The 26,943-nt window shown below is 39.5% G+C and overlaps 1 protein-coding gene across 4 annotated transcripts in view; it reads left to right on the top strand.

Annotated features, from left to right (window-relative positions):
• The first annotated feature begins 958 nt into the window (after positions 1 to 958).
• The window catches only part of KCNC2 (potassium voltage-gated channel subfamily C member 2), a 198,456-nt gene continuing 172,471 nt past the window's right edge, over positions 959 to 26,943 (top strand). For 2 of the 4 annotated variants that reach the window (XM_027107058.1, XM_027107057.1), the window contains exons 1-2: positions 1,093 to 1,638; positions 2,796 to 3,498. In XM_027107058.1, coding sequence (XP_026962859.1) covers positions 2,815 to 3,498 — 684 coding nt within the window. In that variant the 5' untranslated portion in view covers positions 1,093 to 1,638; positions 2,796 to 2,814. Of the gene's footprint in view, positions 1,058 to 1,090; positions 1,639 to 2,795; positions 3,499 to 26,943 lie in introns of those variants that run through there. The other 2 variants (XM_027107056.1, XM_027107055.1) reach the window with 2 other exon arrangements.

Raw genomic sequence — 26,943 nt, 5'->3', positions numbered from 1 at the left:
ACATAAAACCTGGTGTTTTACCTACTCCATGGACTTCAAGTTCAAGCCTATCAATCTATCTCCATGGACTATGGTCTCTCCCTTCCTTCCTTTCTTTTCTTTCTAGAAATACACACACAGACACAGAAACACATAATCCATTGGTGGTAAGGTCTGATATGGGCTGCTCTATGTCTCAGCCTTCCCCTCAAACCTCCCCTCCCCCCAAAAAGAGACGTGGGAGTCCTAACCTCCAGTACCTCAGAATGCCATCTTATTTGGAGATAAGGTCTTTACAGAGGTGTCAAGTTAAAATGAAATTAATTAAGGTGGCACCTAATCCTATACGACTAGTGTTCGTATATAAAGGAGAAATTTGTTCACAGAGACAGGCATGCATAAAGGAAAAATGATGTAAAGAGACACAGAGAGAAGACAGCCATCTATAAGCCAAGGAGAAAGGCCTTGAAGAGGTCCATTTCTCACAACCCTCAGAAGGAACCAACCCCGACAACACCTTAATCTGGAACTTCTAGCTTCCAGAACTGTGAGATAATAAATTTCTGCTGTTTAAATAATCCAGTTTGTGGTGCTTTTTATGACAGCCCTAGCAAACTAATACAAGGTGCAATAAAAATTTGAGAAAGGGAGAAATTGGCTAAAGAGATCATTGCTTCGTTACTTGGATATCTGTAGCTTGTCTTTTTAGCTTCTGATAAACCTGAATTTTTACTTGCTAGAGCATTATGTTCCTGGAATAAACTTTTAAAACTTGTTTTGTTTTATATAACCATGATGTGGTGACTGGAGACCTACATTTCACTGAAAAGAACAAGCCAGAGCCATGGATAAGACGCGAGAAACCGGACACACTTGTCACCTGTAAGTAGAGCTCTCTCCCTTCAGCTGCCATTAAGAAAAAAAAAATGCACTTTGTCTTAGATTTTCTCTCTCACTTGTTGGGAGGGGTGCGGCAGCAGGAAGAGAAAGGGTGTAGACAGTGGGGTGTAAATAAGGCAGACAGACGCTCCAGAGAGGGTGGGAATACAGCTTCACTGAAGAAAAATAGAGGAACCTGGTTGGTACAACAGAGCTTCCCCAGGTCCACCCACCACCCACCGTTCCCTGAGCTCTGGGCTTTGGCGGCGGGGGCTGAAGGCGAGCGGCGGGGAAGGGACAGCTCCAGCAGCGGCTGCTTAGCGGGGAGAAGCGAGACCTGCAGGTCCAAGTCGGAGCCGGGTGGTCTCACCTTCGAGTGGGTGAGCTCTCCGGACCTCGGGTCAGCTCCGCGGCAGCCAAGGCCGGCTGCTCTGCCGGCTCCCGGCTGGGTCGCGGAGCGTCGGCTGGACCCGCCCCGAGCTCCATGGTCCGCCCGGCCCCGCGCGATGGTGACTCTGGGCGCCGAGGTTGGCGCGGAGCGAGCCCACAGCAGCTCGCACAATGAGGGCGGGTGGCGCGGTGCGCGGCCGGCGGGGGCTGTCTCCGCGAGCCCAGCGCCACGGGAAGCGGCCCAGCCACCTGAACCCGAAAAACGCCAACAAGTAGTTTCTCGCTGGAGAAGGGCGGCTCGGCTGGGTGTCGGGACTCCGTCCGGCTGCCCGGAGCACCTCGTCCACTCGGACACCATAGCAGAACCACTTTTCTCTCGGTCTCGTTAAGGTACTTAGAGGCGGGAGGGCAAGGGGCTGATTTGCCGGGAAGGGCGTGCTGACCCTGCAAGGCAGGCATCCCCCCTCCGTTCCGCAGTAGGATTGGAGAGGTGAAGCCCAGGGGAGAGGTGGCTGGGAGATCGGAAACGGGGACACTGTCAGCCAGGACTCCCAGCTCGGGGATGCAGGGGGTGTGCCTCCAGCAGCTTTTCCCCGGGCCTCGCTCCTCCTAGAAAGCACCCCTCCGCCCGCAAGACGTTTGCATTTCTTGGGAAAGGGGGATGGGGTGGGATGCACTGATCACTTCTGCTCCCCAAAATGGATCCTAGTCAGTAGTTTCCTTTCCCAAGTAATAATAATTTCAACAATAGCAGTAATGTGAAAAGGAAATTGGATCAGGAAATTTGGGAGAGGTCTCCCTGGTGAAAGGCACCAGCAGGGACTTTTTTTTTGCTCTGACTTCCGCGTTCAGTCTATTTGCCTGGCCCGGGAAGGGGAGTAGAGGTCGCGCAAGGGGCACTCCCCGCGAGCCGGCAACAGCAGGCTGTCCAGAGTTCACCGAGAGTACGCGTTTAGTGGGGGCTCGCCGCCCAGTCTGGGGGTCTCTCACCCAACACTGCCAAGTTGCCTGGGCAGAGAGAACTCCCTGCCTAAGGGAACAGCCTCCCGGAGAGGGTAGGAGGGAGAGGGTCTCGGACTATGAGGGAGGAAAGGGACGGGGCACTGGGAGAGGACGGGGGGTGGGGAGAGGGGGAGGGGAGGACTTAGGAGGGAAAGATAAGGGGTTTGGGGAGAGAGAGAGGGGGAGAGTTAGGGGCTGGGAACAGGTGAGACTTGAGAGAGGACAGAGGGCAGAGAGGGTGAAGGGTGAAAAGATGAAGGAGACAGAGCAGAGGGAGAAAGGTGTGAGGCGGGTAAAAGGTGTCAAGGAAGGTCAAGGAAGATTCGGACTGCTATCTCCTCAGTTCTCTAGAAACCTGGGAAAGGTATGATGCTTGGGGCGGGGACAGGGCTGGGCGCCAAACTCATCCTGGGAGGGCCCTTTGCCCCTCGCCTTTCTGTCAACCCTGCATCTTGGGACTCTCGGGCTGGGAGTGGGGGTGGGAGTCACAGCGCGGCTCCGCCGGCCGAGATCTTTAACTTGGTGCTGTGTTCGCCTCCCCCCAGTCATGTCTAAGGCACAGAGATGGGCAAGATCGAGAACAACGAGAGGGTGATCCTCAATGTCGGGGGCACTCGGCACGAAACCTACCGCAGCACCCTCAAGACCCTGCCCGGGACGCGCCTGGCCCTTCTCGCCGCCTCCGAGCCCCAGGGCGACTGCCTGAAGGCGGCGGGCGACAAGCTGCAGCCGTCGCCCCCTACGCTCTCGCCGCCGCCGCCGCGACCGCCCCCGCTGTCCCCCGGGCCGGGCGGCTGCTTCGAGGGCGGCGCGGGCAACTGCAGCGTCCGCGGCGGCGGCGACTACCCCCGGGGCAGCCGCGAGTTCTTCTTCGACCGGCACCCGGGCGTCTTCGCCTATGTGCTCAACTACTACCGCACCGGCAAGCTGCACTGCCCCGCCGACGTGTGCGGGCCGCTGTTCGAGGAGGAGCTGGCCTTCTGGGGCATCGACGAGACCGACGTGGAGCCCTGCTGCTGGATGACTTACCGGCAACACCGCGACGCCGAAGAGGCGCTCGACATCTTCGAGACCCCCGACCTCATCGGCGGCGACCCTGGCGACGACGAGGACCTGGCGGCCAAGAGGCTTGGCATCGAGGACGCCGCGGGCCTGGGGGGCCCCGACGGCAAGTCCGGCCGCTGGAGGAGGCTGCAGCCCCGCATGTGGGCCCTCTTTGAGGACCCCTACTCGTCCAGAGCCGCCAGGGTAAGGCCAGAGTCGCCCCCTTCCCTGCTGCGCCAACTTCTCCCAACTCCTTCCGCAACTTCCTGTTCTTTTCCGCCGAGGCCTCTGGGATGGGGGCAGGGGGAGAAGAGAACAGGGTTCCCTAACCAGGAGACGAGGGGCCCCTCCCGTGCAGGGTAAACTCAGGGACTCTGGCCCCGATCCTCCCTGCTCCCTACCCCCCGCCCCCCAGCATCCCCCTCCTCTCCTCCTCAACTGCAACTGAGATTTACTTCAGCAGATGGGACCGAAAGGGCAAATGTCGGCTACTCTGGGCGAGTCTGTCCGGACCCCTGTTCTGAAACCGCTATCACACTTTCTGTTGAGTTTCTTTTTCTAACTCTTGTTCCAACGTTTTCTTTAGCTCGGATGGCCCTTCAGGCCTTCTGGTCATCACTATTGGACCTTTACAGTGAGACCTCACACTGCTGCGCACCTGACTCCCCCAGAGCAGTGGCTCCAATTAGGGATCTAATCTGAGGACAGTAGAGGAGAAATGGAATATATGTCCGTGGTTGGGCCGGGAGAGGGTGTGCCAGGAGGTTCATTTTGTGAAAATCTCCCGAATGTTGTTTGCGCCTGTGTCCTTCCAAGAGAGAGCAGTGCTGGGTTTGCTTGTCCCCGTGAGTTGACGGGATAGCCCACCTGCACAGTGAATTTTGGAGTCTGATGCCTTTCCCCTTGTGCTGTATCTGTGTTTTCTACAGGTTGAACGCCAATTGGTCACTTTGGTGATCCTGGTTTAGTGGGAGTCTCTAAATTAAAGACTGGGTAATTTAGATTGTAGGCAACTTTATTATACTCTATAGATTGTGATCCCATCCTCAATTTTTCTTTTCAGTCTTTAGCTTGAGTGACAGTTTAAATTTAGTCCTTGATACCCACGATTAATTCTTCAAAATCCCAATGAAGAGATTATAAAAGTAACTAATAATGGTTTCTCTAGTTTTAAAGGAAAGAAAAGAAATATAAACAACCCAAAATTATACAGTATGTGAATGGTTTTTAATTATATGTGAGAACAGAGTACTGTATTTAGTTTAATCTTTGTAACTGCATGTGTCTGGTTTGCTTCTGACACCCAGAAAAGATTCCCCTTGGGCAGAATGGGAATTCTCCCAGCTTAACTTTGGCTATATCCTCATTATTGTGTTTCCCTGAATGTCAGAAGTCTCTGCATCTGAGATGTTGTGCAGCTGATAACATGTCAGAAGATGTGCTTCTGATACCACTTTAGTAGAAGTCTGAGGATATGTTTTGTTTTCAATTTGAAATAGAATATCAAAGAGACAATTTAAAGCATTGCTACTTTATGGGATCTGGTATTTAAATGCATACATAAATTCTAGTATGCCCATGTTCTCATATTTGAATGTAGAATTACTAACTTCAACTCTGAAATCTTCCTTCTAAGACCATTCTATAAATTCAGCAAGAGTTGGCATTCAGGGGAAAAAAAGTGCATATTATTTATTTAAGTTAAATCATAGACTCATGACCCTTACCTCTGTTGTTTTGGATTTCAGCCGAGTGCTACAGTGCTCTTTCCACTTGGCAGCTAAAAAGATAATCTGCATTTGTTTTCAGACTCATCCTATAATTTTCTTATTTTATGTGGTACAAAAAAAGACAGGAAGTTTTATTATCTTTCCTCATAATAATAGAATACATTTTATTGTAGACCAGGTTGCACAGCAAAAACTTTAAGATGTTCAGTTTTTATTATTGCTATGGTAATTGATTCTATTGATTATTGGTCAATGGCTAGACTATTGAACTGAAAATAGTTTTTTTTTAAATCTTACTAAGATTTCATTGTAGTAATATTAAGGATTTGACCTGCATCCCTTTTAGGTGAGGAAAAGAACACAGATAGATTAGAGATTAATACAAGGTCAAAGAGCCATTAGAAGCAGAATCAGCTCAGAATCATAGACCTGGAAAATTTCTTTGAGATCACCTCGTGAGGACCCTGTATTTTGTAGATGAGGAAAATGAAGACTGCAGATACTAAGTGAGGGCCAAGGTCATACAGCGAGTTATTAGCAGAGCCAAAATTATGCTGGAGGTCTCATGACATCCCCCCCAGGCCCTTTCCACCACAACCACTGATTATAACTGACTGTCTGGCTTGTGAAATCTCTGCATATAGTGTTGCTCTTGAGATTTAATGCAGCATAGGACAGTCACTAGAATTCTAACTTTGAAAGGTCATCTATGACATATGTGTGTATATATATATATTTTTCCAGGTCTTTGGCTGTACCACCCAACATTAGAGTGCAAATATGGGATTCCAGTTTTCTTAAAATGAAGCCTGTTTTAACTTTCCATTTTTATTGACCAGTTGATATGTAATGTTTTCCTTTTTGTTCAGATTGGCTAACATTTGTGGGACTTGTCTTCAAGAAAATCCCTTTTCAAATTATTAGGGGTTGCCTGAAGAATACTCAGAAGTCACCATTCTATTTAAATGTGATTTAATATTTTTATATGGACACTTTTAGTTCAGATGATTGACAGACAATGTTATCTGACTACTTTGATAAATAGAATTACATTGGGAGGTCACTGGATGAAATTATATTTTGCATGGACATGATTCTAGGAGACATAAAATCAATTATCAAGTGGTTTGTTTTAGCTGTGGTCTTACTGTCACAAGTCTCATTCTTAATAGAAGTATTTAACTTTTATAAGCCCTCTTACTTTTCATTTTACATTAGTTCATCTTTTATTGATATACTTGAGATGAACAATTTTAACTGTCCAAATTCTATTTTCAATTTGTTACACCTGTTTCAACATTGTCCTTATCCTTTCCCAACATTGAGGAGATTGGCTCAATTTTATAATAGACATGTTTAATTTCTAACTTTTATGATCTAAAGTGGCAGACTGAAACAAGAGTGATAGGAACTGGATAATTAATTGAATTCTACAACATTGTATTTTTGCCTTTTGTTTTGGTTGGCATTTCCCCCTCCTCTATTACTTTTAATTTATGATGTAAATACATATTTGAGAGGTCTAAATTGTTCAGGTTAACTTGGTAAATAAGTTTATACTTTTCATTTATGAATTGTATCCTTAAGAATAGTATTCCAAAATAGAAATTTATAAAAATTTAAATATAAGTTGTCATGGAAACCTGTTGTTCAGAAAATGAGATCAGGAAAGAAAAGGTGAGATTATTCCGTTGATGCCATTGAGTGATACTTACAAATAGTAAAAAACAAGGAGGCATAGATGTTTTTGTAAAAATGTTCTGCATTGTGTATTTCCAATTTAATGTCTAAGTTTTAGAAGGAAATGAAGCTTGTATGCGCTTTCCTATGAAGGCATATAATAGTAAGTGAACAGGCACCAGGCAGAAATTCTTTAATAGAACTTCTAGATTTTTTAGAAGTTTGAAAGATAATATAAGCACAAAATTTCCCAATATTACAGAGCTAAGAGTGGTTATATTAGATCTCCCTCTTCTTTTCACTTATTTTTTGGGGGAAGGAGGGAAAGTGATTGAATTAGGTTCTGGTCTAGAGTGTGGCCCTTCCTTGGCAGCATGTGTATCTTTGATTACCTGATAGACCTTTTTTTTTTTTTTTTTTTTTACTCTCAAAGAGAATTTTAGAAAAGAAAAACAAAACAAAACAAAAAAACTGCCATAGAACCATATTTAAGATGTTGGCTTTTTGGTGTGGGTCTGGATCACTTCGTATATGTTCTCCAGACCTTTATCTGTATACCACTATATGCAGATAATCCTGACTATACTTGGATTATGATAGTGAATCCACCATTTTTATAATCTTGAAAATATACTTTATTAGTATTTTAAATTGTTTATTTCCACAGCATTACTAAAATATACTCCTTAAAACTATTAAAATTTAAACTTAAATATCTAGAATTGGATTCAGAATTGCAAATATGTAATTTACTTTCTATGGGCCATTTTTTCCTCTACCTCAAAGCACCAAACAAAACAGGAGAGAAATTATCTAAGTAGCTATTTGCTAGCTTTAAGTGTAACGTTTAATTTTAAAAAATCATAATAAGGCAAAGACAATTTGAGTCATATATTAAGATTAAAGAAAGAAAGTGTATTAATTCTTGTTTTGTGAGCCTTGCTCCAGTTAAAAGAATTAATGGTCAAATATAGCTTGTTTATAAAATATTGCTCTTAATTATTAAAATTTTAGAATGTTTATTTAGTCAGTGAATACTGATTATGCAGTCACTGTACCAGAAGCTATGTAAGCTACTGGGAATGCACGAGAAGATATAGTGCTTTGCCCTCAATAAGCTCGCCACTCTATTTATAATAAGATATCTCCTAAAACATTATCTATTCAATTAAAAATGCAACAAAATAACAACAAACAAAATTCCAGAAATATTATAGATGTTTTCCTCAAAAAAAAATCTCACATAGAAATATTGCCTAGATGTGCAGGAAAATATTCCATCTAGAAATGATGGTCTCAGAAATTCCCTGGCGGTCCACTGGTTAAGACGCCCGTGCTTTCACTGCAGAGGGCCCAGGGTTCAATCCCTGGTTGGGGAACTAACATCCCACAAGCTGCAGGGGGTGACCAAAAAAAAAAAAAAAGAAATGATGGTCTTAAGGTATTGCTAGTCTTTATTTTATTATGTGAAAATGTTAGGCTTTTTCAATCTTGATTTTTCTGTTTTTCAAAGTGATTTATACACTCTCTTTCTGCAGCATTATTGAAGAATATGTTAAACGATGTACATATACCAAACAACTGAATTATTTGCAGTGTGGTCGAGTGTCTTCATCCCTTGCATTTTAATTACAAGTTATGACCAACCATATGACAATGCAAATCCAAACTTCAGGCCCCTAAAAAGAGTTTGGTGTAATAGTCTGGTGTGTTTGCATTTGCTGTATAAGCATCTAAGTGTCCTTTGACCTTTTCCAGGCCACTAATTGTATAGTTCACAAATTAATTTTATTCTTATATTCTGAGCATTGGATAAGATCAGAGAGTGCCTCATTCAACATATAATTTTAAAAAAATAGGTAACTCTAATAGAATTGTATTTTCAGTAGTGTATTTTATCACAAACTAGGTGATCTGATCCATTGCTGGGGCATTAGGCATGCCAAAGGTGAATAGCTGGACAGATTAGGTATGACTTTTTTCTGTTATATTTTCCCAAGAGTTCATCTGTAGAACTGAGTTAACAATACTAAATGAGAGTCAAGGAAATTTTTCTTCTCTGTCAAGAAGCTTATTTTCAAAGCAACTGAAAACAAGGAAATGTGTAGGTTTATAAAGAAACGCAGGTCAACCTTTCCCATTAGAAATATGTATCATTACTATTTATTTTTACTACTGCAAATAAAGTAAATGCAGTTTTTAGATCTCATATATTTTTCAAATTCTGAGTCATTCATCCTTTTTATTATGGCAACCTTTAAAGTATATCTGAATGAAATAGTAAAGGACACTAAAGGACTGATAACATATAAAAACAGATCTCCATAAGGAAATATAGAGTGGCAACATAATCTAAACAATAACCATCAATATATGATATAAACTTAATTCAATTCTTTTTGACGTATGAAGGGCTTTTCTTTTGGAAGAGCAGTCAAGATTTTTTTTTTTTAATGACAGGATAGCATTGCTTTTTTGCTTTTCTCATAGGTTGAAGGGTGGTGATTAATTTTAATACTCTGTAGTCAATATTTTCTCAGAAAGTGACTAAAATGTGGGTGTTGGGAGGAGAAGAGACTAGAAGTAGAGAATATATGGAAACAGCATTGGAAAAATGCCTGAGTTGGAATCCATGAGACCTAGGCACTAACCTTGATTTCACAACTAGCTGTGTGACCTTAAAGAATTTACTTCATCTTCTTGAGTCTTGATATCCTTCAGCCTTATTCTGAAAGAAAAAAATGGGGATGACACACTGGACTAGATAAGTATCCAAACTTCCTTCCAGCTCTAAGATTTTGAGGTTTGGAGGAAAAATAAGGATAGTGATTGCTAAAAATCCCTTGGGTGGGGGGAACAGTATGTCTGCACTGGTTTTAATTGTACTCTAGGGACCATCACCCTAATAGGGTAAACTAGTATGGATTTCTTTTGTTTTTTGCATTTTAACTTTCTGCCCTTCTTTTTCCCTACAGCTGTTGGGTAACTGCTGCTCTGGTTACCATAGAAACAGGTTAGCTCCTAGCTTCTTGTTTCCATTGAAAACAGCTTTCTCTCAACCACATATTGATCTCAGGAAGTCATTTTGCTGTGGCTCTGTCATGAAACCCATAAAGATGATCGGCTCTGTCATTTCCTAAGTCTAAGATTCAGTGCAGGTGTATACCCATCCACCCACAAGGATAACTGATTAGATAATCTCAGTTTTATTTCCATTTGAATAGAGCCTTGTCAAAGACACCAGCGTTTTCCCCTTCCCGTATCTTATACAGAAGGGAAAGTCTTACTCACTTGAGGATTTACAGGTATGCCTAACACATTGAAGTGTTTACAAAATAGTGTCAAATTATTTAGTCCTAATCTCTTTCACAGCTCACTCTATCAGAGTAAGCATAGAGAATGGTATGCTGTCTAGCACACTTCATAAGCTTGTATTTTAATGTACTCATTAATGAAGACTATTTCAAGAGAAATATATGTAGGTATTATATAGAGCACCATATTTCTCTTTTGGGAAAAAATAGTTTTTCTATTTCAGTATATACATATTTACATAAAAACATATATTCACTGGCATACTGTAGATACACACTCAGGGTTTGTATATGTTTATAAAATTTTTATATGGATAAATGAAGGAAGAGACTCATGGGAGTATTGCTTAAAGTTTTGATTGAGGATATTAATTTGTATGTGTGCATGTGTATATTTATATATATAATATATACTCTTTGAATGAGATTGGTATATAAAACAGACTTCTAGTGTGCATGAGACTTAGAATTGGAAGGAAACTGGTGATCACCTGACACAGTTACCTCAACTCACAGAAAAAGCAGCTGGCTTGTTCATAGCCTTGGCTAGTTAGTGACAGTAGCAGGGCTAGAATTTAGATCTTCTGACCCCTGGTGCTCTTCGCATTCAATCTTGATTGCTTAGTCTGGGTTGGGTTTAACGTTAGGTGCACAGATTTTAGCTTCTGGGAAGCAGTAAGTATGTTAGTTGGGGTAGGGTCTGTCCTCTTCCATGTCCTATTGTCACTGTTTTAGATATTCCCTCTATTTCCAGATCCCCTCCAGATGAATCCTTCCATTGCTGCCTTCTCTACCAGTTCTATATCTTACTGTTCTACTACCTTTAAAGCCTCAAAACTAACCTGCCTGTGCACTTACCTCCTGTTTTTTCCCTTTATCCTTGTGTGTGTGTGTCTTTTGTAATATGTTTTTCTACTTTTATTGGACTTATTGCCTTTGGAATTTTTAAATGCAGCCCTAGTTCAACCCATTGGTGATGGTTAATGTGTTTTATAGAACATTCTTTTCTCACATGTAATTAACCAGATCATGGTTGGCTTTACACAGGAATAACTGGTAAATCAGAGTGAAAGATACTTGGAATGGTTTTTAAGATCTGAAAATGAGATTATATATTGTTTGAGGTCAGCAAATACAGGACAGAAAAACTTTTCCTTCAACCTTCTTTTAGTAGACAGTTATCCAAAGGTGGTGTTTCCTTCCCTGTGGTGGGATGTAAAGCAGCATTATAATTTTTGGAATATTTGAAAGAATGCATTTTATGGGAATCAAAACAGAAGAAGTTTCTGGTAATATTGGGAAAAAAGTACTCCATAATTGCTATGGTTAGTTGACTGACCTTTTCTTCTGAAAGCTCATAATGATAGAGACATCTTTGTAATCTGACATTTCCTCAGTGTTCATGTATTAAGAAAATCCTATGCAGACACCTCAGTGTCATCTTCATTTTCTGTTTGAATACTCTGGTGGGTTTGCTATCAGATCTTGGAGCTTTGCCATTCTTTATGTATCTGACAACGTTGCTGATATCTTTAAAAACTGGAGCAAAGGTCAAGATAGCCCTTCTTGGCAAGTGATATGTGATTTAGTCTCAGCAACGGAAGGTGTTCTCCTTTGAGTTGTCTCCATGGGGAAAGTCCAAGTGACGAAAATATGCCACCTTTTGACCACAGACATTCTCTTATTTTACACCAATACTTTGTCCAGAATTTGAAAGTTATTCACTAAATGATAAAATGCAAATTTTTTTGTATAAAATAAAGTGATCCTAGATAATATTGTCATGATATCCAAATAATATTGTTAATTCTAAATTTAAGACATGTTTATGAATTATGTTTAAGCAAAAACAATTTGGACGAATATAAAATTATTCATTGAGTAGTTTGTCAGATTGGGCTTAATGAAAGGGACAGATTATTCAGAATTTCTGTAAATTTTGTATCTGTGTTTGTAAATTATACAACAGAAATTCAGGTATAGGGTTGCTTATATTTCTGTTTATTGATTAAGGATAAAATGCCATTTGCTAAAAGTGAATATTGTGTAATAACTGTATTGGAAACAATGGCAAAGTAATCATAGCAAGAGGAAGCTTCCTTACTATTGGGCTGGCCAAAAAGTTCATTCGGATTTTTCAGTAAGATGTTATGGAAAAACCCGAATGAATTTTTTGGCCAACCCAATATATTAATTTGGATAAAATTGTTATTTAGGAAAACAGAACAATGCATCATTATAGTTTGATTTACTGTTTAAATTGTCCTGCTTCTCTCTTGGGGTGAACAGTGAGAGGGCAATTATGAAAATTATTAAAATACTCTTAATGAAACCCATCTTTCATATAAATTGAGTAGGAAATGGACAGAACAGAGATTTAGCTGGCCCTTTTTTGGTGCAAATGGAATCTAAAGTAGCAAGTAGCCTTTTTTTTTTTTTAGCTGGAACTTTATTATCAGGCCTGAGTGACCTGTGAGGGTCATATAAAATGATTAGTGGGTGCATCAAGTTGAACAACCATCATATTTGTATCATGATGGAGAAACATTTGTGAGCTTATGCTTAATTCTTAGGTTCAAAATGGTGTTGACTGTGCTTTGATATTTGGAGTACAATGCTAGAGATATAAAATTCATGCAAATTAATGAAATCAAATATATTTTAATGTACTAATAGGCTGCAATGACATTCAAAATGGATTAGTCTTAATTCAGAAACAGGATTCTTTAGTTGTTTCACCTTCTCCTGAGAGTCCAGTGCTCAGTTTTTAGTTGTAACATGTACATACTATCAGTTCTTTAGTTTTTTTAAAATTTAGTGATTGTTTTCAATACTCATTCACTTTTCTATTTATGTATTAATCATGGATTTAATTCATCTTAAATTTCTCTATATAGGTGATTTCTTGGTAACTTTACTTTTGAGTACTTGACTTTGTGCTTCACTGCTAGGTTTCTTTGTCAACAACATTTTGTGTTTCCTCTACCTTGGCTTGCATCACTTGGTTGATGAAGTAGTGTGCTGTCACCAGGTATTAGTACATTTTTCTCAGCTAAACAAACTGGAAGCGTCAAAGATGAAAGTTTTCAAATGCCTTTGAATCTCTCTGCTGACAGTTATTGAGCTTCAACTATTGGTCAAAACTAGGTTAGTACTGAGAATGCAATGGTTAAAATTTGGCATTTACCTTCAAAATGCTTGTATTCTATTGGAAAAGAACAACTGTATGTCCATAGTTACAATATAATGCATTAACACTATAATAGAGATATTGGTATAGTGTGGACACACAGATTTGGGAAGGACCCAGTCTCCTATACAGAGGAGATGAGATTTTAGTTAACGAGCAAGAGATAAAGTTTTTCCCAGCAATCAAGGATTAGGTTAACAGAGTAGTGTGCAAACATGGAAGTTTGACAGAGAATACCATGCCATGTTATATGGGGTAATAAAAGGATCAGAAGGCAGGAAAACAAGCTTCAGAGGAAGAGAGGGCTTCTGGGCTTATAAATGAGATTTTCTAATGAGATGGATATTCAGTCCAGGGCAGGAATAAACACTGTTATCTCAGTTTATTCCAAAATAGTGGTTCTGAAACTTAGATAGGAATAATTTAAGATAATGACTAAAATTTTTACTTCCCGGGTCTCACTGCAGTAGGATTTGGATAGGATTCAGATAAGATGAACATCTTTGGGGTTGTAGTTGGCTACTGACCCAGTACGTGACAGTACTGTGATGTGACTGCTGCCGAAGCAAATACAATTTAACAGTGAATTAAGATAATAATCATGCTTGGACCAGTATCAAAGTGTGTTTTCTAGATCTGCAGCTCTTCAGGGTGTTAACAGATGTTGCCCCTCAAAAGAGTTCCATGGACAGATGAACTCAGAGACTAGTTTAAAACAAAGTTAACTAGGTTTTTATTTTTTAATTTTATTATTATTATTAATATCATTTTTACTACAGCTCTTTTTCAGGCCAAAGAGTTGAAGGACTAGCTGACAGTTGGTTTTGAGATGCGAGTGAATTAATGCGAAGTGAAGTGGTGTGAATTAAAACTCAGTTGGCTGAGTTCGAATCCTGACTGTACCACTTGCTTGCTGTATAACTTTCACAAAGTTGCTTCTTTAAGCCTCCCTCTTTTCATCTGGACTGGGGAGATAATAATTTTATCTGACTCAAGGAATCGTTAGAAGGGTGGATTGAGCATAGTCATGTTCAGAAGCCAGCATAGTGCCTGGTTCTCTAAATTTTAGCTGTAATATTATTATCATCATCGTCATCATCATCACTATTCTTTACGACAAGCATTGCTTATTTTGGGAGATAGCGTGGTTACAATAGCCCACCTTAAGGGAACTTTCTAGCATTTAGAATGTTCATAAAAAAATAAGTTGTCTGTTCCTGAGATTTTTCGTATGGGTCTTGGATTACTGTCCAGAAAATTGTAGGAGTAATTCTATCCCTAATGAATAAAGGGTGATTAATTAGAACAATATCTAATGTGTATGTATTATATACCAGGCATTTTACGAGTGGCAAGGTAAAGGCATATTTCCCGCCTTTAAGGAGTTGTGGTGTCCTGGAGGAGAACAGAAGGGAAATGATAGTGCAATGTCAGGAGAGCTCCAGTAGAAGTTAACGTAGTCTTGCCAAGGTGGGAAAAAGACTTCCTGGAGGAAATAGGCCTCTGTTGGTACCAGAAGATGAAGAGGAGGAAATAGCCAGACTTTTTAGAGAGAAGAGCTGAAACAAAGTCCTAAAAGGGAAAGAAGGCAAGGCCTGTACAAGATACTGTAAATAATTCAGGACAGCTACAGCATTGCGTGAGGGATGCGGAGATAGGGCAGGAGACAGAAGCTGAGGTTGGATCCAGAGGCTTGGTAAGCTCTGTTGAGAAGGTCTGGTCTTCCTCTGGTGGTAGTGGGGAGCTTTTGAAGGATTTTAAGCAGAGTAATGGCAGGCATGTTTGTAATTGGGAATATTATTCTGAAACCTTTATACTTGAAGAGGGGATTGGGCTGGGGAAAATGAGTACAAGTTTCTCAGAAGAGCTACAGTTTAGCATGTTATTGCAGTAATCCAGGTCAGAGATACCTGTGATCTTAATTAAAACAGTGGCCAGAGGGATGAAGTAAAATGAACATAATTAAAGTGGAATTGTCTATTAATTACATGCAGTGAATGAGGCAGAGAGAGACGTCAAGAATGTCTCCCTAGTTTCTGTTTGCACAATGGAACAAGACAAACTTTATGACTTTTTTCTAATTCAAGAGTCAGTGGTTATATGATTTGAGAAATCAACAGTTATTCTTTCATGGGATTTAACACTATTATATATATATATATATATATATATATTTTTTTTTTTTTTTCCTGGTACGCGGGCCTCTCACTGTTGTGGCCTCTCCCGTTGCGGAGCACAGGCTCCGGACGCGCAGGCTCAGCGGCCATGGCTCACGGGCCCAGCGGCCATGGCTCACGGGCCCAGCCGCTCCGCGGCATGTGGGATCCTCCAGGACCGGGGCACAAAGCCGTGTCCCCTGCATCAGCAAGCGGACTCTCAACCACTGTGCCACCAGGGAAGCCCTATAATATTTTGTATTATGTTTTGTGGTTTATCTTTTATACTTCAGTACCAATTACTCGATTATTAATAGCTATTTCATAGATTTTATAGTTGTGAAATTAGATGCAGAGTATGCCCCTTAAATTTTTTGGTTGCAGTAATTCACCACCATAAAAAGGTGGTGAGGAGTAAGAAGTCCTCTGTACAATAAATGTCAGCTTTTTTGGTTTAAAGCCCAAGAAAATAATATTAATTTTTGCATAATTTCTATGAAATGGAACTGACTAGTTCAATATAGTAGCTCATGTAGACTCCAAAGCTAGAAGCGTAAAGTGAATTGGAGATTTAAAACATACCAATAAGATTCTGTGGCTTTAAAATACTCTTTTAAATTGCTTTAAATAAATATTTCCTTTAGATAAAAGTCCAGGAAGGAGCAAAGGTAGTGAGGAAGAAAAGCAGAAATGAAAACAGGCACCAAAGGAGTTAAAATGGGAAGAAGATGGTGTGTTCAGATCCAAGGCAGAGTAATTCCTTCTAAAGCATTAATGTACCATGCTATTTTCTTGCTTACAACCTTGTTATCCCTTTCCTTTGGCTACATATTAAACTATATTTTCCTTAGTCTGGCTCTCCAGAATCTGCCCATCATCCATAAACATAATAATAGCTCTCACAGCTCTACCAGTCAGACTGCATGCTTTGCCATTCCTGAATACGAGATGCATTCACACTGTTGCACATTTGTGCACTGTTTTCACAGCCTAGAATACTTTCTCCTCCTCTGTGTAACAGGTTGATTCAATCATCTTTCAATAGCCTGTATAATTATGAAGTCTTACTTGACACCTTCTAAACTCTCTCAAAAGCAGTTCATTTCTTCCTCTGAGTTTCTCTATCACTTTGTAGATACAGTATTACAGCATTTAACTGGCTGTATTAGTTTCTCTGAGTTGTTGTAGCAAACTACCACAAACTTGATGTCTTGAAACAACAGAACTTTATTCTCTTATAGTTCGAGAGGCTAGAAGTCTGAAATCCAGATCTCAGCAGGATTGGTTTCTTTTGAAGGTTTTGAGGGAAAAATCTGCTCCATGGCTCTCTCCTAGCTTCTGGTGGTTCCTGGCAATCTTTGGTGTTCCTCAATTTGTAGACACGTCACTCCAATCTCTGCCACCCTTTTCACAAGCTGATCTTCCTTGTGTGTCTCTCTCGGTTTTCTCTTCTTATAAAGACACTAATTTTTGGATTATAGCCCTTAATAACCCAGTATGACCGCATCTTAATTTAACTAATTACAATACCTCTGCAAAGATGCTATTTCAAAATAAGGACATTCTGAGGTTTGGGGTGAATATGCATGTGGGTTGATACCATTTAACCCAGTACACTGACTTTTCCATTTGGGCAACATTTTTGTAGTATCCAATAAATCATTTATTTTCTGACTTCTCCTTTTCCATTTCAGTATGTTCTCATTTAATGGATAGAGTGTCTTCAGGAATCTCTGTGAAGATACCAGTTAAATAATTTTTAAAGTTCTGTCTCATTTCTGGTATTAACTCTGGTCCCTCTATGGGTATTTTTCTTCTATTCTTTCACCTTTGTTCTTTTTTATAGTATTTATTTTCTTGAAATATCTTTTCCTTTGAAAGAGAGTGGGGGTGATTATAGTGTTTTGTGGGTAGATAGGCAGGATCATGCAGAAACAAAGAATTCCCTTCAGGGTGTGTAGGGAGGAGCAGGTGGGCAAGCTAGGGACCCTCTCAAGGCCTAAGAAAGGAAGCTGTATTTGGGGAAAGAAATTTAGTGAATTTCAGTTAATGCAGGGTGACCTTTCTCTTTTCTTTTTCTCCATGCTCTTTGAGGAAATCTGAGGTACTAAGAAGTTTACTTTACTTTTCTCTATCACACGAACACACCTAATAGAAACTGTCTTCTCTACTGTTGAATCTCTACATAATTTAGAGAGCTATTCTTGCTGGCTATATCCTGAGGGAAAATTCTGTAGCCAGCCACTAAAGTAATTCAGGAACTTCCAAGGAGTTGTCCCACAGCCAGCTCCTTGTCTTAGGGCCCGTTGCCTCTGGTTCCTCTGGCTTCTGGATCTCTGTGGGAAGAATTGGACCAACTCCCAGAAAAGCTTCCTCTTGCACCTGTATTGAATTCCATTCTCCCTCTCCCCTGAATCTGCATCTCGATTCGTTCAATTCTGTTTGCTTTATATCTTAATATTTCTGGGTCATTGATAGCAATGTTTCCTGTTTTCTATCCCTGTGATACCTTTTCATCACTTTTAATGAGACGTGGCCAAGGAGATGAGGTATACTATCTTCCGCTAGAATTTGATTGTATGTATATAGACTTCTTGCCCATACTCATTACGAACTTCTGCGTAGGGGCACCGTTCCGTTCTTGTTGTTGTTCTCCAGAGTCATGCACAGTGTCTGGTAGTTTTCTCAGTGGGTTTTTATTACCATATGAACAATTCCATTAGTTCTCTTGTCTACAAGGATGTATTCCTCTATGATTCTTCCCTACAAAGTCATTGTTTCTTCTTACCTTCTTTGGGCCCACCTTCTTTATCTACTTTTTGTCTCTTCTGGTCCCCAAATATATATTCCTAGTGAAGAAATTCAAAGCCGACGTGTAGCGTGTGACTTTATCATTGCTATAAGAAGCTTGTTAGAGTAACATTAATATAAAATCCTAGAAAATTATCACTTGGAGAACAGTGACACTTTATCATCTGTCCACTGAAAATACATTTGTAAGAACATGAACATTGATGGTTAAACAGATGTTTGTGGTACTTAAAGTTCCCCAATAAAGTAACAGCATCAAGCTGAAATAGTGTTTACATATTAGTGTGCTTTAATTTTTTACACAGAGACATTGCCAGTGGGACCAAATGCTTAGTCCTTATTTTACAGAGAAACATCTGACTGACGATAATAGATGGCACTGATTGTCCTGCTTATTACATGGAAACGGGACCTTCAGTGAAGGGTGCTGTGTTCTAAGAAAAGACGCTGAAGAATGGACGTTGTAGCAGCAAGAAAATTAGACAAGGAGAACAGAAAAAAAAAAAAGATTCTTATGCATCAGAGTATTGTTATCTCATTTCATTTAATATAATGGAAATATCCAAGGTGACTTTTTCCTCATGCTACCTAGAATACAGTTTATCAAACCAGTGCAGTAATGAAGACCATTACATCTAAAACCTAATTATGCTCAGATATTCTCTCTAAATTGTGGCAAATATGAAGACTGAGAAAGACATTTAAAGAAACATATATACATTATAGTGGTCATGCAAATAGAAGGAATTGGAAAAGCCTTCATTTATACAAATATATTGTATATATTATAGACATCAAGTAAAACTTTATTGTTTTTAGGAAAAACCATTGTGAGATAGTAGGTAAAATAAAAATTATAAAATAAATCATAGTATTCAAAACGGAATAATTTTAGGACAAATTTGTTTTTAAGATAGGGGATCATTGTAATTTATTTATTTATTTATTTTTTGCGGTACACGGGCCTCTCACTGTCATGGCCTCTCCTGTTGCGGAGCACAGGCTCCGGATGCTCAGGCTCAGTGGCCATGGCTCACAGGCCCAGCCGCTCCGCGGCACATGGGATCTTCCCGGACCGGGACACAAACCCATGTCCCCTGCATCGGCAGGCGGACTCTCAACCACTGCGCCACCAGGGAAGCCCTATTTTTCTTTTTAATTTATTATTTATAAATTTATTTTATTTATTTATTTTTGGCTATGTTGGGTCTTTGCTGCTGTGCGCGGGCTTTCTCTAGTTGTGGCAAGCAGGGGCTACTCTTTGTTGTGGTGCGCGGGCTTCTCATTGCGGTGGCTTCTCTTGTTGCGGAGCATGGGCTCTAGGCACACGGGCTTCAGTAGTTGTGGCACGTGGGCTCAGTAGTTGTGGCTCGCGGGCTCTAGAGCGCAGGCTCAGTAGTTGTGGCGCACGGGCTTAGTTGCTCCGCGGCATGTGGGATCTTCCCGGACCAGGGCTCGAACCCATGTCCCCTGCATTGGCAGGCGGATTCTTAACCACTGCGCCACCGGGGAAGCCCAGGAAACCCTATTTTTAAAATAAAAAGTAGTCTTAAATCATAAAAGTAAATGTTCTTATTATGGACAATTAAGGGAGTATATAATAGACGAAAAAAGAAAATAGCCATTTTGTCCCCCAGAGGCTATTAGAAATTTACTATAATTATTTTATTTTTATTTCCTCTAAGATAATTTTAGTCATAGGGGTATAGAGAGTTTTTTTATCCAATATTTAATCTTTGTAATCAGGAACACAGTACCTTCCGATTTTATTCAAATCTGGTTTTACATCTCAAAAAAGAATTTTATCGTTTACTTCATATACGTCCTATGTGTTTACTTCAAGTATTATACTATATATTTTATGTTTAGTTGGTATTGTGAATGGGATCTTGCTCTCCATTACATTTTAACTAGTTATTGATGGCATATGAGTAAGAACTACTTTTAGTATATTAATCATATGTATAGTTATCTTACTGAATCCTTATTGATAGAAATAGTATTTCAGTTTATTGTTTTAGGTTTTGTGGATATGCCATATATGTAAACAATAATTCATTTTATAATTAATATATCTTTTATTTTTTATTTTTATTATATGTATATAATTGGTAACTATATTTATGGTCATAATTTTCAGATATATTTGTACCTGTTTAAAAAATGACCACTATTACTTTCTGTCATTATTTCTCATTTTTGAGTCAATTTGGAAACACTTCTTTGTGATACGCTATATATTTTAAAATTTATTTTTTAAGAATGAGTTGAGTATGATATATTTTTGTGGGTATTCATAGATCTGAGGATATCTTTCTGTTGCACTGACCTATGAAAATTGTCTTGGCTACGTTTAGAATTTTTGGATACACAATTTTGATCACTAGAATCTGTGGTTTCTGTCTCATATTTAGAAATAATGAAAATAGAAGAAAAAAGAGAATAGGGAAATTCCCTGTGCTATAAGCACAGGCAGGAGCACTAAACAAATCTTGGCCCCAAGAAGGACATCTCTTTCTGCAAGTTCCACTTCTACTTCCACCTTTAGTCTCCAGTTTTCTTGGTATTCTGCAGCCAAGATTCAGAATTGTCCTGAATTTCCTCCTAATCCATTTATGTCCTAGCATAACCTCTCTTAAGAGGCAGCATATTGTGGTGGCTAAGAGTAGAGATCTTGGCATCAGACAGAGCTGGATTTGGATATGGCCCTACGACGTATTAGTTGCATGACCTTGGATGATATAATTAACTTCTTTAAGATTTTGTCTCATTATTTGTAAAAGAACCTCCTCATAAGATGGGTATTATGAGGATTAAATATGAGAACTAAATGAGATAATGCATTTAATGTGTGTAGCAGAATGCCTAACATAAAGTAAGCCTTCTGTAAATGGTAACTATTATCATATGAAGCTTGAGAGCAGGCTGATGTGCAAAATCTTTAGTCTAATAATTGGTGGCATCTTTCAAATGCTTGTTGTATCCCTAGATCTTGGGACAGGAGAGCCTCTTTTCATTGGATCATAGGTAGAAAATCCAGGAGGCTGTGGGAGAGTTTCCGAGATTATTTGCATTTTTGTCAATAGCTTTTGGAGCACAGCTGACAACTTTCTATCATTGCCTTGACTATAATTCCACTAAGTTTAGACCCTGTGTTGAAATGATGTAAGATAAATATTCCTGATACCATTGCATGCTTCTCTGAAAGACATGAAGGGAGTAAAGATCATGAAGCACAGGGGAGACTGAAATTACTTTTTAAAAATTTTTTTAAATTTTTATTTATTTATTTGTGGCTGCGTTGGCTCTTCGTTTCTGTGCGAGGGCTTTCTGTAGTTGTGGCAAGCAGGGGCCACTCTTCATCGCGGTGCGCAGGCCTCTCACTATCGCGGCCTCTCTTGTTGCGGAGCACAGGCTCCAGACGCGCAGGCTCAGTAATTGTGGCTTATGGGGCTAGTTGCTCTGCACATGTGGGATCTTCCCAGACCAGGGCTCGAACCCGTGTCCCCTGCATTGGCAGGCAGATTCTCAACCACTGCGCCACCAGGGAAGCCCTGAAATCACTTTTGTTTAGTGAATTACTGATGCCTAGGACAGACTGAAGGTCCTCAAAGAAGTGTTTCCTGACAGACTGGCCACTGATTATTTTGTAAGTGGTGAGGTATACTTCCCAGCATGCAGTGCTCCAAAGACTTCTACTTCTTCATCTGCAAATGCATCTCTGAGGGGAGCAACTAGAAACCTTTCTTCCCGCAGCTCAGTGGCTCCCTGGGATGGTTGTCAGACAAGAAGGAACAGAGGACTCTTGAGCATTGTTACACTGCTGGTATTGGAGAACATCACACACTGGCAACTCTCTCCACTTCTGAACTATCAAATAATTGATAGTTCAGCACTAATTTTTGAAGCAGTTAGTGTTCAAATAGAGACAGATAACTTCTCCAGCTGTCCAGTGACACCACTGCCAGAACAACAACAAAGATGGTTGGTTCCTTGCCAGAGGTGATTTCTGTGGTCCCAGAGGTGGAGAAAGGGTAAAATTTAATACCATTTTCATTCAAACGTTATTGGACCAACATATCCCTGTATTTTTTTCTCTTCTTGTTGGCTTTTATACAACTTCTGCTTGCATGTTAATAGTCTCTTCCTAGTATATTTTACTCAAGAAACGTATGATGATTGCAAAAAAGAAGACTTTTAATTATTACTAAATAATTGCTCATAAAGGCTATGTTATTTGAGGAAAACTCAGTAACTGCTAATGAGCTATATAGAGATGCATCTTATTTCAGGTGTGTTTTAAAATATATGGGTATATGCATTCCTAACTTCTGGAAATTTGATTTCTCATAATTTTATTTTATAGTCCTCAGGTTATTATATATTTGTTATTAGTTGTGCTATTTTCATGCAGGCAATAGTCCGTGGGCAATTAAACTTAAATTAAGCAGTCTGTTCCATGATGTACTTGGGGCAAAGTAGCATCTTGCCTCTGCCTTCAGTTTGGTTCCACAGTCATTCCCTTTGGCCTTCACCGTGTCTCTTCTGCAAATAACTCTCCTTGCAAGCAGAGTCAGCATGCCCCACTGTGAGTTCCGCATGGTTCAGTAAGTGAGGAATAGGCAGGTGAAGGAATACAGCCGAGAAAATAAGGACAAAGAAAGAGGTTGGAACAAAAGAGCATACGCTATAACTGTAATTCAGTAAGACTGATTTTTCTGGTGTTTGGTAACTTGTCTCTTGGAGTTGGTTCCAACAGAGGATTTCTAAAAATGCTTTAAACAATGGCAATGTCATACTAAGGGCATAATCTCCTGAAGAGGAAGTGTGTTCTTCAGTACACAAGTCCTTTGAGATGCTGCATCATAAAAAACAAATTCTGCTTGAGAAATGAGTCACACTGTATCTCCACCTGTCGATTCACAGTGCACATTGTGCATTAAGCCTCTGAGAAATCCCATTTAAAACAAAAAGGAAAATTGCCTATCTTCCAATTTCCTTCCCCAAAACATATAGTTTCAAGGCGTATCTTTCATAAATACTGTCCTTTGGGCACTTTTTTAAAAGGAGATGATATCATTGCTTATCTGAGTTTTGATTTGTGTGTTTTTAAAGCCATTGCTGTGGAGTCACATATTGCAGGAAAGGTGTTAAAATGGCTAATGAAAGGAAAATGACACCTGTGATTCAGGTATCTAAGTTAAACTGCAGGACCGAAATGGGAAAATTTTATGAAATGAGGATTCGGTTCAACTCTGTGTGCCTTTGAGTTTGGCCACCATTCAAGATAACATTTGAGGGGTTTGATCACATGATTCCATAACAGAATAAGGAATCAAGAGCTAAAAAATAAAAAAAAGTAACATGAAAAGAATGTCTTCACGCTTAACAGCAGACCTTTCAAACATAGAAAAGACTAGTGAAATGCTGTCCAACTTTGTAAACAACGAAGATTGTTTCTCAATCTAGTGATCTTACTTTTAGGATGAATTATAAGAAAATGTATTCAATATGAAGAAACTAATCTTTGCACAAAAATATTCCTTGAATAATTATTTTATATTAGTGAAAAATTTGAAATAACTTTAATTTCCATCAAAGGGAGATAAAAGATATACGTAAATTATGACAATCCACATGATGAAATATTACTGTACTGTGAAAAATAATATGTATGAAAAAATCTTAGTAATATGGAAAAATATTTATAAAATATTCTCGTAGCAGGTTTAAATTCTACTTATTTCATATATTATTAGCAACTTAAATATATGGTAAAAAAATTCTGAGAATTAGTGAAAAGTTATTTATATAACTGAGCTATAGAGATTTGAGATCATTTACTTTTTCATCCTAAAAGGATTACGTGTTTCTAAGTTTTGTACAGTGGTCATTTGTTAACTTTATAAAAAATATGAATGTACCAGTTTTAAAGAGCACATTTCTAAGGTATAGCAGTGTGCACAAATGAAGCTCTTAGCACTGAAGATGTAGCAGGTCAGGAATTCCGTAAATCTTTCTGCTTTAAAGGAATAGGTAAATTATCAAAAATCTCACATCTAATGTCTAAACTCTAATGCACACCACAGAGAGAAATTATCAGTGAGAAAAATTGTGTCCAATTTAATTTTTACTTATTAATTGATTAGATATTTATTGAGCTTTATGCCTCCTAAGTGCTATTGGTACTGGAGATTATCTCTAGCCTGAAGAATCATACAGTCTAACTGGGATTTGGAGGTGCAGCAGACAGGTAAACAAATTACACAGTTTGGTAAATTCATGAGAGAGATACACAGAATGTCTTAAGAACCCATAGGATGAGCATCTAACCCAGACCTGAAAATCAGGAGAGATTTCCTTGAGAAGGCAACACCTGAGCTGAGTCAAATGACAGGTTCAAAGTAGGCAAAAGAGTAAGAAGCAATATGTTCTTCATAGAGGGGGCAACACTGAGAATGCCTCGAGTTTGAGTGCCCCATAAGGCAATCATTTTGGCTTGAGTAGAGTACAGATGCACAGAGGAATGGTGAGGGAGAGCCCAGTGTTTTTCCTTAAAACGCAGTAGATAGTTCTAGAACTCCAAGAATCATTCTCAGAGAAGCCTAAAGAAAATTTCCAATAGTCTAGGATTTGTAGCCTCTTTTGTACTGTGACTCCACTGATATACCTCTATTTTCTTTATTGGCATTACAATGAAATTGAAATTAATAACTAAAGTAACATTTATAGGAGACTATGATAGTACATTTATTTAGTAGATAGCAGATTTTATAGCATTCTGTTTTCAGAAATACATACAAATTGAATAAGTATGCAAACTAATAAATCACATAAACTTAGTAATGTGTTACCATTGTGCCAGTCCAAAGATGTCTTTCATAATTCTGTCCTCTATTATCTGGTTAAATATAGCATCTGTTATAGCATTCCTATAAAGGGTTACACATCAAGTCTTTTTTGTAACTCTTTTTTGGTGATACGCGGGCCTCTTACTGTTGTGGCCTCTCCCGTTGCGGAGCACGGGCTCGGGACGTGCAGGCTCAGCGGCCATGGCTCACGGGCCCAGCTGCTCCGCGGCATGTGGAATCTTCCCGGACCGGGGCACGAACCCGTGTCCCCTGCATCGGCAGGAGGACTCTCAACCACTGCGCCACCAGGGAAGCCCTGTAACTCTTGATTATTCTATTTCTTCCATGAGAATTCGACAGATCTTACATCATTTCAGATGTAGAATTTGCTCTTAACATTCCAGGTATGTTCTCTATATCCTTCCAGCTCTATACCTCTGTCCCTTCAGAGATAGTCTGCATTCATGTATCCATTAATGGATATTTACATACTAAAAATTTCCCATGAGAATATCAGCCCTGATTCTGAGTAGTGAGGATTGGGCACGTAACCACCACAAGTATTTAAACTCTGTTTTGTCTCTGTGGATTCACAGATCATTTTGCAGGCAGGCACTGAGATATGTGTGTCTCTTTAATCCATGCGTCTTACAGGACTAGATGAATATTTTGAATATAATCTTTCTTAGGTGCTGTGAGATAATTAAAAGAGATCGCTGTGAGATAACTAAAAGAGATCGCTGTGCCTGGTGACTCCTACCTACACTTCCTTAATTCAGGAAAAAAATGCTGTGTGGCAGCACATTCTATCAGGTAATGTAAGGGAGTAAAAAGAAGTGCCTGGCAGAATTAGACCTGGGTTTACATATCCGCTCTGCCAATTAAATTATTGATTTCCAGGGAGTTACCTCACTTCCCTTGCTGAAAGGGGAGATGTAGTAAGGGTTAAGTGAGAAAAATATATAAATTGACTTCACATAGAAGGTACTTATCTAATGGTTGATATTATTGTTAGTGATTAAATCCAGTGCCATTAACCCAGGTTTCCTTAGCCTAGCCGATCGACATCTGTGGAGACTCAACTAGATGATGAAGTTGGGACTACTAAGTATCTGCTCTTGAACAGTGCAAAAAATGTTCAGCTCTTACAAAAGGATGTATGATTATTAAAATTATTCATTTTGTGTTTCTACAAAATGGAAGACTCTGTGTCATTAATGGGGCTACACAAGTCCTTATAGAATTTACATTTAGAAAACATGAACCAATTATTACAAGCAAATATGATGTGTTATAACAGTGTGTATACAGGGAACATATAGAAAGTGGATTTAATCAAGCCAAGGTAATCAGAGAAAACCTACAGGAATTAAACTTTATAGATTTTTTAAAACATCTTTATTGGAATATAATTGTTCTACAGTGGTGTGTTAGTTTCTGCTTTATAACAAAGTGAATCAGCTATACGTATACATATATCCCCATATCTCCTCCCTGTTGCGTCTCCCTCCCACCCTCCCTATCCCACCTCTCTAGGTGGTCACAAAGCACCAAGCAGATCTCCCTGTGTTATGCAGCTGCTTCCCACTAGCTATCTATTTTACATTTGGTAGTATTTATAAGTCCATGCCACTCTCTCACTTCGTCCCAGCTTATCCTTCCCCCTCCCCGTGTCCTCACGTCCATTCTCTACGTCTGTGTCTTTATTCCTTTCCTGTTCTGCCCCTAGGTTCTTCAGAACCATTTTTTTTTTTTTTTTTTTTTTTTAGATTCCATATATATGTGTTAGCATACGGTATTTGTTTTTCTCTTTCTGACTTACTTCACTCTGTATGACAGACTCTAGGTCCATCCTTTGAAGGAAGAGTATGGATTAGGAGAAGTGGGTGTGAAGGAAATGTGTATGAGCTATGAGAG

Source organism: Aethalodelphis obliquidens, unplaced genomic scaffold (genome assembly GCF_003676395.1).
Source record: "Aethalodelphis obliquidens isolate GAN/ISIS:26980383/991018 unplaced genomic scaffold, ASM367639v1 scaffold8, whole genome shotgun sequence".
Taxonomy (NCBI): domain Eukaryota; kingdom Metazoa; phylum Chordata; class Mammalia; order Artiodactyla; family Delphinidae; genus Aethalodelphis; species Aethalodelphis obliquidens.
Note: the sequence above shows the minus strand (reverse complement) of the source record. Positions and strands in the feature narration are given on the sequence as shown.